This window comes from Terrapene carolina, unplaced genomic scaffold (assembly GCF_002925995.2).
Source record: "Terrapene carolina triunguis isolate 2854851 unplaced genomic scaffold, T_m_triunguis-2.0 Scaffold33723, whole genome shotgun sequence".
Classification (NCBI taxonomy): Eukaryota; Metazoa; Chordata; order Testudines; family Emydidae; genus Terrapene; species Terrapene triunguis.
In genome coordinates this window covers 4,384,013-4,397,116 of record NW_020698074.1, presented here as the reverse complement: position 1 = coordinate 4,397,116, position 13,104 = coordinate 4,384,013, and the positions used below count along the sequence as shown (strand labels likewise).

Below are 13,104 nucleotides of genomic sequence, written 5' to 3'. Positions count from 1 at the left end.
AGGTTAATCCTATAGGCTACATCCCTTCTGACCTTAAAGTCTATGATTCTTCGAGTGCTATCCCTGTGGGTATTCCACTTCAGGTGACTGTACAGCAATGCTCTCAGAAGGCAGGAGCGACTTCGGGATCATTTGAGTCATAGAGGTAAGTACGTTTAGGCCAACGATGGCGTCAGCCTTGGAGTCTTCAGTGACTGCATAGTTCTCAGTGAATGTGTGGACAGAGGCCCAAATAGCCGCCCTACAAATCTCTACGTTGTTGAGGAACACTATCGAGGTAGAAACAGATTGTGTTGAATGTGCTCGGATGTGTGCAGGAGGATCCATGTTCCGAATATGACAGCGCTGTTGAATGCATGTGGAGGAGATCCATTTAGACAATCTCAGAATGGATATTATGCAGCCTTTCGAACGCTCGGTAGTAGAAACAAAAAGTCTAGGAGATTTCCGGAAAGGTTTGGTCCTTTCCAGGTAAAACGCTTATGCTTACCTGACATCTGTTGGAGTCTCATGAGGCTTGGGATAGAATGTAGGAAGATGGATTGGTTAGTTTATATGGAAGGATGATGTTGCCTTCAGTAGAAATTTTGGGTGCTGGCATAACGTGACCTTGTCTTTGAAGAATATTGCATAGGGAGGATCGGACATGAGCACCCCGATCTCACTCACTCTCCATCTGGCGGAAATAATGGCAACCAGAAAGGTCACTTACATGGATAAATGCAGCAGGGAACAGGTGGCTAAGGGTTCAAATGGCGGTCTGGTGAGGCATTTCAACACCAGATTGAGTTCCCAGACAGTGTTCCCACTAAGTTTTCCCACCCATGTGCGGAATGAATTTTGTTACGTGCACCAATATGGAGGCGATGTGTGACACCTCGCCTCCATATTGGTGCACATAACAAAATTAATGTGGTAGGGGTGGGGCCAAGGGGTTTGGAGTGTGGGAGGGGGCTCAGGGCTGGGGCAGAGGATTGGGTGCAGGGGGTGTAGACTCCAGCTGGGGGTGCGGGCTTTGGGGTAGGGCTAGGGATGAGGGGTTTGGGGTGCAGGAGGGTGCTCCGGGGCTACGGCAGAGAGAGGAGACTCCTCCCAGCTCTCTCTCTCTCTCCCTACAGAAGCACCTGGGCTCGGTGGATTCGGGCCGGGGGGAGGGCCACTGTGGCTACGGCTGGGTCCAGGCCAGGGTAGGGGCGCCCCAGCCACGGCAGGTTGGGGCCGGGGGGAGGGATGCCTCTCCCCTGGTGGGTTCCCTGAGCGCCTGCACAGTGCTAAGAAGGCTGTTGCACGGCCGCACAGCTTACAGGGAACTTAGGTCCCCAGCTGGGGTAGGCTGGTGAACTTCTGGGTAAGTATTCTGGAGACCTGTGAGGAAGCGATTAGTAATTGGTTGCGTGTTCCCATCAATCTCATGATGGAATGCAGTAATGGCCGCAAGATGGACTTGGGTTTAGCAACGAGCTCGATCAAAGCGTTTCTGCTCCAGTAGGTATTTCAACACTAATTGTAGTGGCGCTGTGGAGGATGTCAAGTGTTTTTCTTGACACCAGGAGGAGAATCTCTTCTATTTTTGAAGGTAAGTATTATGCGTGGTCACTTTCCTGCTGTTTAATAACACGTGTTTAACTTGTTCCAAGCAGGCTAGTTCGCCATGATGGAACCATGTAGGGGTCACGACTGTAGGTGGAATTTCTCCGGATTTGGGTGAAGAGTGAGACCGTTATTCTGAAACAGCAGATCCAGACGATCAGGGAGAGCTCGAGGGGGCGCATATCGCCATCAGCATCAGGTAAAGGTACCATGCTTGTCTGGGCCGTGTAGGGATTATGAGGATAACCTTGGCCTTGTCTGTTCGTATATTGAGTATCACGCATGATATCACTGGAATCTGTGGGAAAGCGTCCATGAGTTGTGCATCCCATGTGATGAGAAAGGCATCCCCCAGTGACTGGGGTCCAATCCCCACTCTCAAGCAGAACATTGAGCATTTGCTGTTTGTTGGGGATGCGAACAAGTCGATGATGGGAGTTCCCCACCGGTGGAAAATAGAGAGCAAAACTCTCCCATTCATTTCCCATTTGTGGTCTCGAGAGAAATACCTGTTTAGCGTGTCCGCCATCACGTTCTGACAGCCGGGAAGGTAGGAACCCAAAATGTTTATGTTGTGTATGCACCAGTTCCACAGTTTCTGGCTTCAGTGCACAGCGAGTGAGATTGAGCTCCCCCTTGTCAACTGATGTAAAACATGCAGTCAGTGTTGTTGGTCATGATGCGAATGGATTCGTTCTTATGGTAGGAAGTGTCTGCAGGTGTTGCGGACCGCACATAGTTCTAGTAGATTTATTGTGTAACTGAGTCTCCGCAGGAAACCATTTGCCTTGAACTATGTGCAGGTGCATATGGGTGCCCCAGCCTATCAGCGAGGCGTCTGTCATGATTATTATTGAAGGGGATTCCTGTTGGAACGGGATACCCATGCATATATTTTCTGGTCTTGTCCATCAGTGTCAAGAGAGTCCAGGACAGGGGATGGTACTGTAAGTTGTTTGTGCAGGCTATGCTTGCTGGGTATGTATACCGAGCTCAGCCAGCCCTGTAGGCAGCGCATATGTAGTCATGTGTGTCGTACCACGAACATTGTGGCTGCCATGTATCCTAGCAAAAACAACAAGGAGTCTGGTGGCACCTTAAAGACTAACAGATTTATTTGGGCATAAGCTTTCGTGGGTAAAAAACCCACTTCTTCAGATGCATGGAGTGGAAATTACAGATGCAGGCATTATTATTCTGACACATGAAGAGAAGGGAGTTACCTCACAAGTGGGAAACCAGTGTTGACAGGGCCAATTCAATCAGGGTGGATGTAGTCCACTCCCAATAATTGATGAGGAAGTGTCAATTCCAGGAGAGGCAAAGTTGCTTTTTTAGTGAGCCATCCACTCCCTGTCCCTATTCAAGCCCAAATTAATGGTATTAAATTTGCAGATGAATTTTAGTTCTGCAGTTTCTCTTTGAAGTCTGTTTCTAAAGTTTTTTTGTTCAAGTATGGCTACTTTTAAATCTGTTATAGACTGTACAGGAAGACTGAAGTGTATCCTAGCAGTTGCAGGACAGTATGAGCCAGTATTTGGAGGCTGACTCTTACCTCTGAGATAGCATTCTATGGGATGATTTAGTTGGTGTTGATCCTGCTTTGAGCAGGGGATTGGACTAGATGAGTTCCTGAGGTCTCTTCCAACCCTAATATTCTATGATTTGTCAGAGTTGTGAATCTGTTCAGGGGCCAGGATACCTTGGCTTCTATGGCATCGAGATGTGCCCCTATGAAGTCCAGTTGTTGGACAGGGACTGGAGTGGATTTTCATTCATTTATCTATAGTCCTAGATCCATGAATAGCATGATCATTGTCTGGACCAAGTCCAGTGCTTCTTGTTGAGTTGGACCTTTGAGAAGGCAATCGTCCAGATAAGGGAAAATCATTATTCCCTGTTTGCGTAGATATGCCACTACTACCGCTAGGGTTTCGGAGAAAACCCTTGGTGCGGTGGATAGGCCGAAAGATAGTACTCTGTACTGGAAGAGTTCATGTCCTACTGTGAAATGCAGGAATTTCCTGTGAGCGGGGTGTATAGTAATATGAAAATAAGCATCAGTCTCCCTTTTGCAGTGCTTGAAGTATCACGCCCAGTGTTATCATTTTTAAATTTTGAGTGCGTACGAACTTGTTGACTTTCCTGAGATCCAAGATAGGTCTCCAGTCCCCATTCTTCTTCTGGGTCAAGAAGTAGTGGGAGTAGAACTCCTTCTCCATGTATTGCAAAGGTATTTGTTCCACGGCACCTAGTTGTAGAAGATGATTGACTTCTTGTCATAACAGGTGCTCGTGAGAAGGGTCCCTGAAGAGGGATGGGGTAGGTGGTCGGGAGGTAAAGGGGATGGCATATCCTGTTCGTACGATCTCTAACACCCATTGGTCCATGGTTATTGATGCCCAGATGTGGTAGAATGGGCGAAGGTAATATCAAAAGTATGGGGACGGATCGGGTGAAAACGCTGCCTGGTGAGGGAGGTCGTCCAGACCCTTGATGAAAACTTCAAAATTGTGGCTTGGGTGAAGCCAACTGAGAAGTCGATGGTTGAGCTTGAGGTGCTCTCCATTACTGCGACCATTGGCGATGTCTTTGGTACTCATATTGTTGCTGTTGTTGCTGTCAGTTGATAGAGGAATCCCTGTTCCTCTGATAAAGCTGGTATCGTCTTCTTTTCACAGGTGGAGTATAGATTCCCCAAAGTGCGAAGGGTGGCTCGAGAATCCTTCAATGAGTGGAGCAACTCATCTGTCTTGTTCGAAAAGAGCTTCTCTCGGTCGTAAGGTAGGTCCTCGACCTTGGTTTGGAGTTCTTTAGGTATGCCAGAGGATTGTAACCAGGATGCCTGGTGCATGACTATGGCAATGGCCATGGTTCTGGCTGCCTTGTCCGCAACGTCCAAAGACGTTTGGAGGGCTGTTTTAGCTATGAGTTGACCATCATTTACAATGGCCTGGAATTGTGATTGTTTCTCCTTGGGGAGCTCTACTGTGAACAAGCTGAGTTTCCCATAATTATCATAATCGTTTTTAGTCAGCAAGGCCGAATAGTTGGCGACTCAGAATTGTAATGTCGCAGAGGAGTAAATTTTTTGTTCAAAGTGGTCGAGCCTCTTGTGTTCTTTATCTTGTGAGGTCGATCTAAACTGTTGTTGTTTGCCACGTTGATTAGCGGCGTCGACCACCAACAAGTTGGGAAGCTGGTGTGAGAAGAGGAAGTCCTCCCCCCTTTTGGCGGGGACATAATACTTTCTGTCCGCCCTTTTGCATGTCAGCAGAATTGAGGCTGGTGTCTGCCAGACTGTCTCTGCTGGTTTTAAGATCGCATCATTGATGGGAGGAGCGATTTTGCAAGTTGATGAAGGTTGTAAGATTTGTACCAGCTTGTGTTGGTTTGTCTACACTTCCTCCAATGGGATGTCCTGGCATTGGGCAACCCACTTAAACAGTTCCTGGAACTATTTGAAGTCATTCTCTGAGGTAGGCGGCAGTGGCATGATTGCCTCATCCGGGGAGGAGGAAGAATTGTGAGCAGGCGATGTCACTTCCTGATCAGTGGCTGTTTCTGTGTTGGCCCCAACATCTTGAGCCTCCGTTGGTTGCAGGGTGGGAGACATGGGATTAGACCTCAGCTCGCCTCTATGCGCAGTGGTTGGCCTGGATTGGGGCCCCAGTAAATTGCCCAGGGTTCCCAATGTGCTCATTGCATTGGGAAGGCCATTAGTGGGTACATCCACGGTTGGGCCAGCTGCCTATGAGAGTATTTAGGATCCATCTGGCACCAAGTTGGTCATCGGTCTTTCGGTGATGAGTGGTGCAGCGAGAAAGTGCATGGTTCCTGCACATCATTATTGTCATCAGTGGACGAGTGTATTGCACCATCAGATGTATGGGAATCTCCTCTATAACTTACCGGAGAGCACTTGGTACCAAGTAGTGGGGACTGCAGTGCCGATGACATAGCCAAGTCTCTTTGTTGCAGTAAATTCTGTCAACACTGATGGGGGCACTCTTGTCAGTGCTGACATTGGTGCCATCAGATGTAGCGTTGATTTAGTGGGCGCCATCAGTGCCGACTTGGTTTTCTCAGCCAGTGCCAACTGTGATATCGGTGCCAGGGGCGGATGCATGATGCCTGAGGAGACGCTGGGCACTGGTCCCTTATGGGTGAATTCGGTGCTGTGCAGGAGGCATGTTGCCATCTGTGCCTCAACACCATCTCCTTCACTCGGGACTTGGCGGAGCCCGGAGTGTCATAGGCGCTCACCCAAGCATGTGTCAGCATCAGCAGTAGCAAACTGGCAAGAGACTGCCTATTTTTCCGCGGTGATCTCTGAGGAGATGTCTGTGCACTCTTCCTCGGTATGTTAGAGGAAGGCGTGTCTCCTATCCCTGTGGCAGGAGGGGGCGAGGGCCTGGAAAGGAGGTCCACTGGTCTGGTTGGGGAAGTTTCTCCATCAGTATCATTTTCAAGCAGAGATCTTGGTCACGCTGGGCTCTTGTGTTCAGATTACTTCAGTGGGTGCATTTTTGCAGGATATGCGTCTCCCCAAGACATCAGACACACAAAGAGTACCCATCCGAAACAGGTATTACTTTGCGGCAAAAGCCGCAATCGCTTAAAGCCTCGGGAGCCAGGCATCTCTGACGGTTAACCGACCCCGGAGCGGGGAGGATAAACTGGGAAAGTAAACTTTTTTTTTCCCTTAAAAATATCACTAACACTAACTATAACTTGTAAAAGATTAACTAATTATTTAAACTTGTATCTTTTTTAAAGGTTTGGCGAGAGTAACGAACACTGCCCCGAGCTCCGAGGACGGTTGAGAAGGGACTGGAGGGCTCAGGTCGTGCACACGCTAGATGCGGCACCAACAGCACTGCGAGACACCTACTGCGCATGCGCGACCCGCGTGGACACTGCTACCATAAATCTCCGATCGACGGCGGCAGGATGCACCAACACTTGAAGTGGAGCACCCACAGGGACAGCAGTCTAAGTCACATTAGAAGGCAAACAATCAAGAAAGTAGAATAGTTCAGCACCATATTGGCCAATAGAGATCTCAGAAAGGAAGTGACATCAAGACACCCACTGCATTTTCTAAACTTAATAGTGTACAGAAATCAAAGATATATAACATCAGAACAAAAGAGAGAATTTTCAATTCAAACATAATCTCAGTGCTAACATGTGGCTGCAAAAGCTGGAGATCTACCAAAACATAAGACGGAAAACTAGACACCTTCAAAAATAAGTGCCTAGGAAAGATTCTGGGCATTGGTTGGAAAGACTTCATTACCAATGGAGAGATCCATGAAATCACCAACCATAAGCTCGTTTCCACCAGAATCAGAAGGAAGCATTGGACATATTTGGGGCATGTACTCCAGATCCCAACACACAGACTCTCAAATGAAGCTGTCAAGTGGAAATCAACTGATGTGAGGAAGTGAGAAAGCCCAAGAGAAACCTTAAGAAGAGCAAAATAATCTAATCACAACACCACAGAGCAGATGGAAGCAGCAGCAAATGACAGAGAGGAATGCAACAGACTAGTTTCTGCCCTGTGTGCCAACATTTGCACAAAAGGGATGTAGTAATAAATAATAATGTACAGTATGAAATTGTAAGCAGATTAACATGCACAGTAAGTTTTAAGAGTAAAAAGAAGGCATTTTAAATTGCAGCATCTTTAAAATGGTGAGAGCGCCCCAATTTTTTTAAAAGTAATTTTAACTCCTAACTCTTCAAAGTATTTACTTGTATCTTTCTCAGAATTACTTTTATTCCCTCATAGTAAGTCTATTTTAAAAAATAGGATGCATACCTTCCTAAATAACAAAAAATGAAACCTTCGCGTAATAGGAAAAAAATTAATATAACCTTAATTATGGGGTATCTATCAATACTTCCATAATCCCGCAAAAACTCTAACATCTAGAGTGTATAAATGTTTCAAATGTACTCCAAATTAAATGTAATCACCTGATCCACTTCATTGACAATATAGCCTAGAGAAAAAGATTTTGGTGGGGAAAGGAGCATCAATTCAATTTTCATGTTAATTTTTTAGAGCCAATGGGAGATGTCACATTCAAGTCCTTTCTTTATCTAGGCGGGAAAAAGACAGCACCTAAGAAGTTTTCCAACTCTCTTCTGCAAGTAGAACTCAAGTATGTTCTATAGCGACCACTTGTATGGACAAAAGGACAGTTCATTCATTATGCCTATTCAATTCTTTTTGCTAAGATTTCTAACAACATTCTTCTTAGTGCCCATTGTGATGGTGAGAATTTTATCATATGGTCATCTGTGCACTAGGAACTGGACTGAGACCACAAGTCCACCTTACACAGAACATCAAGCAACTGTCAGATCAACTTTTGGTCACTATCAGCTGGGCTAAATTCAATTGGTGGCTGAGATGTGAAAGGCTCTATTCTCAATCATCTGAACCATCCAGATGGATATCACATAACATAACAGTTAAAGGAATAAAGAACACAAGACCATTGCTCACACATGAAACCACAAGACAGAAAAGTTAATGGTTCACTTTAGTTTAAAGGTTATGTATACAGTAATTGAATGACTGCCTATGTTCCAGAATCTTTGGTACTCAACTATCCCTGAACAACAGTTATTTTAAGACTTTTTTCAATGATATGAGAAAAAAAACTAAATGTAACCCATAACATGCAAAATTAAAAGGCACTTATACGCCCCCAAGTGAAAGACTTCTGTTGTAATAGGGATTTTCTGAGAAGTTTTACATGCAATTAAAATGAGATCAAAACCTCACTAACACATTTCTCCAGAAGGAGGTGAAAATTCAGGAGACATGATTTGAACCTGAAGCTTCACACCTTGCAGAGAAAATGCAAAACCAGTGTTTTTCAAATTTAGGTTTAATTTATTAAACAATAAAACAAATATTCAGAGCAAATTTATCAAGTTGTAAGAGTTTCATATGTGTACTATTAATTCATTTATGTTAGAAAAGGAATAAAAGGGTAGGTGTGTGGTTTGTTCTCTCGTCGTCTTCTTTTGTTTTGGTTGTTCGTGTTCTTGGAACTATGTGCACTGAAGCAAATTACACAAAAATCTGTCCATCAGTCATATAGTTACAATGACACACTCACAAGGTTTTTGTTTTATTTTTGTTTTTCCTCCTTTACTTCTTTGGTTTGGTACTGGCAGCCTGACAAAAGAAAATCTCCCAGTGTTCAGACACTTATGAGGATGTATCATGGTAAATCAGGCATTTTAATTTTGAAAGCATTACAGCGTTAACAACTGGTTATTGGTTTTATTAATTTTCAAAGAGCAGAACAAGTTGAAGATGACCAAATTATCACAACAGTAATGGTCATTAACTAAATACAATTTTCTAAGGTTCTCATAGATTCAATTTCTGTAATCTATAACTTGCAGAAGCAACCTCAGGAATCCAGTAATGTGCAGGTACCAGGGTTTCATCTCTTATTTTCCCTAGCTTCTGATTGTGCATTTCTTTTATTTTGCTACTTGTTTACCATGTATTCTCACCAAAAATAGGAACAATTTCTTTAGTGTATTTTTAAAAATTCATTTACCTGACCCTGGCAGGCACTGAAAGGTATTTAAAATAATGTCTTTCATAAGTCTAGCTGAGACTATTTTTTCACAATTCCCAGTAAAATTGTATGCTTGTGATTCTCCAGGCAAGATAATTGAGTCATTTAAAAACTCAGCTACTAAAAATATAATCTTGGACGGAACTGTTTCCAAATGGTGTGCCATAAGTTATACTACATTTGGTCAAGTAATTAGGTGTGCATGTAAATTCCACAGTTTGAAATGATCACTTCTTTAGTGCGGGGCAACACATTTGGTAACTCCTTTACCATATTCAAGTATTACTGATTTTGAAAGAGGTAACAGAAATGTGACTTTAACACAATTCATTCTTTGTTAATTTCATGAAATTCTAGAAACCATGTTTAATAAAAAACAGAGAACTGGCAACACTTTTGTTCTTTCTGAAGCCTGAGAAGTGCACTAGACTATATTTGTGAAATTACTGAAATTTTCTTGCCTTTTTATAGGAGACTATACCCCACTGTCAGTTTTTTCTTTGAAGTACAGCACTAATAAGCTTGCTCTAACATCTGACATAGGCCTCCTGCAGGTTCCAACAGGCGTGATGAAAACAAATACCCTATGTGTCCAAGAGCCACACAGTCTATGGTTTTGTTTGCACATTTGAAATTAAGAGACAGTGAAATGCTTTGACTTGAATACATTTAATATTACATTTCCTACACACTGTTAAGTATGGTCAAAATATAGCAAAGACAAAGAGTACTGAAAAGTGCTATATAACTATGTGAAGAACGGATGTACCTTGTGTTTTTGTGGACTCCTTGATGATTTTCTGAAGCTCTTTCATTTCTCTGTCAAGTTCTTCATAGTTTATTTCCCTAGATTCAACCTTAGGAGCCTGGAACAGAGAAGGGTCGGTACCAAGGTAGGAACACTGCAGGTGCCCACTGTCACTCAGAGTAACTATAACACCTTTCAAATCTCTGCATAGAGAGAAAAAAAGCTCATTATAAAATTGAGAAGAATCACACAATCAATTATAAAACTCTATAGGGTATTTTCTGATACTGTTTCTAACAAACAGTCTGCCGCTATAATGATATTTTAAACAAATCTTTAAGATTATTTGACCAAGCAAAAAACAAACATTTGTTATATTCACATTAATAATAAAATTAATCATGTTTATTATGACATTGCCCAGGGACCAAGCAAGAATGCCGCCACTGCCCCCATTTTAGGCACTATACATACATACAATGCGATAAAGTCCCTGACCTAAAGAGCTTACAAACTAAATACAGGGTAGTGGAAAAGGACAGACCAAACAAACAGAGTAAATAATACGATGGTTGCAAACATCATGTTTGTTTTGGTTTTGACTGATTTAAATCCTTTCAGTGAAATTAGGTTAGGAGGAGGATTAGTTAAATGAAAAGACTAAGGAAAGGAAGGAATAACACAGGTTGGCGCAAACAGCCAATCAGTGGAGAGACTGTTCAGAGTGCCAATCTCTGGCAAGATCCTATCTGCAGTTTCTTTCCCAAATGTCAATTGGCTGTTTGGAGGGGAACGCCCCACCCTGGTCTTAGTGCCCCCCAGGAGGTCTCGCTTGCACTGTTCTGAGTCCAGTGGATACTGGGGGGGGGGGTGGCCGTGGGTAGGCCCCATTTTACCCCACACACACACTCCCAGAGCAGCCTACTTGAACTGCTTTCTGCAACTAGTATACCAAATATTTTGCCTGTATTTTGTTCCATCTAATCATGTAACATACATATAAACTATCTTTGAAAGGTATTTAATAAGTCATAATTAAAGGAAAGCTGCCACCCATTCTGCTTAACTTGAAATTTGTTATAGGTAGGAAGAGGACTTTCTCAACATGTACTAAATAAACAGTAAAGCAATCCTGTTAATGTAAGGCGATAATAAAGCAGTTTCCATTCTACTTTTAAATTGGTTTCACATGTAGAACTTTAAGGTTTAGTATTTTTTAAAATCATGATAAGTCACCACAGTCTTGGCCTGCAATATATCCTTATTCGAGCCCTAGGCCTCTCCAAAATAGACATTGCCATTGCTGTCAAACATAGTGATTTTCTGGTGCAGAGACTAGGACGAAACTATCAAAACTTCAACTAGTTCCTAGATTCAAAGCTTCACTTAGATGATCAAGGCTAATGTACCATCCCACTATACTACCTAGGCCTGTCTAGAAGATTTCATTATACCAAGTTCATGCTGTAATATTACTTTTAAGAAATGACTAAACTACTGTAAATCATGTATTTGACAGCCATTTGAGAACCTACTGTAATATACCTTCCATTAAAAAATTCTGGGTTTATAAAAATAATTCAAAAATAATGGTATTTCTCTGAAGATTTGGCATTTACACACACTACAAAGTTCAAGAGTACACATTTTGTTTAACCTTTGGGTTTTTTTCAGTGGGGAAGCAGGTTGTGGGTAAGGAAAGGAGTCATTCAAGGAAAAAATTAAGGGTAAAATACTAAGGACTAGCACTTAAGTAGGACTAGGTCTAAAGTACTAAATGGTCTGAATCAACTCCATTATTATCAATGAAGCTAAGTCAATATAAACAGCTGAGGACCTGGGATAATATGTTCAAAAGTAACCTCTGAAACTGCAACTCTCCCTAGGTACATTTATGTTTGGCAATCATATATTTTATTGACATCTAATTTACGAGCCAAACCAAAGTTGAACACACAAATCAGTCATTTACACATTTAAGTAGACTGTTGCCTTTGCAAATGCAATTTGCCCTCACATATCCAAATTTTGGTATACTCACATGTTTATACACAAAAAATCGTGAGCACAATTTTAGAAGCTCACTTAAAAATCTTCTGAATATCTGAACTTTAAAAATAAAACTATGCCCATTTTGGTCAACTGCTCTTTCAGCCATTAGGTCCTTTAAAGCTGCTACGGCTCAGAAACGAATGAGTTGTTTTAAGAAAGCAGCATAACAGGCAATATTTTTCCTTTGCTTCAGCTAGGTTTTTGAAATGGCTTTATGTTCCTGATGGGTCCTAAAAGCTATGGTGTTTCATATTTATTTAAAATGAAATATCTATAATTATATGAAAGCCTTCTTATGGATTTTTCTCTTGTTAATTCTTTTTGTGCATTTGTGGGTACATTAATATGACAAGAGGGATGTAGCTAATGAGTTGTAGCAAGTGAGTTATGATGCATTAATTTTTCTGTTGGAATGTTAGTCATCCAATCAGATTCCTTTATTTTCTCAGGCTTTTAAAATGTTGTTTAAAAGTGTATTTAATAGTTTTATAGCAGTTTCCCCACAGCTACTGCACCCATACAATATCCTGCAAAGGCCATTACTTCATTTGGCACATTTTACACTCAATCTGCAATTCCAATTACTTGTTAAATTTCTTTTATTGACTGTTTTACTATACATCACACAACAGTCAAAGCAACACTGAATCTGAAGGGACACTTTAATAGTGAAGAACTCAAAATATGAAACAAATTATTTTGGTATTTAAAATAACATTACTGAACAAAGCAACTCCTACACACATATGGCAATAATTTGAAAATCTACCTTTTATTGGATTCTGAATAATAATGGCATATGTTTTTTGTAGGTCTTCTCTTACAAAACAAATTGTTCACAACATATTTTTTAACAAATTTAAATGCTTTGGATATTTCCAGTCATACAATACCAAATCTGTAATTCAAATAGCTGGCTTCATAGAATTACAGATTCAACTATTCTGATTCTTATTTTAAAAACAAACTAAAACACTATTCCATCACTTTTGCCACAATCAATTTTTACATTTTAAAAAAGTATTTAGAGTTTAATAGTCAATATCACTTATTTTCAAGTCAGTCTTTCAAGAATTACAGAAGCAGCTTGGTTAA

General features: G+C 41.8%; 1 protein-coding gene across 1 annotated transcript in view; it reads right to left on the bottom strand.

Annotated features, from left to right (window-relative positions):
- LOC112104953 (protein PTHB1) overlaps window positions 1-13,104 on the bottom strand; it is a 471,161-nt gene that overhangs the window by 392,260 nt on the left and 65,797 nt on the right. The window contains exon 9 of the mRNA XM_029914226.1: window positions 9,979-10,160. Coding sequence (XP_029770086.1) covers window positions 9,979-10,160 — 182 coding nt within the window. The remainder of the gene's footprint in view (window positions 1-9,978; window positions 10,161-13,104) is intronic.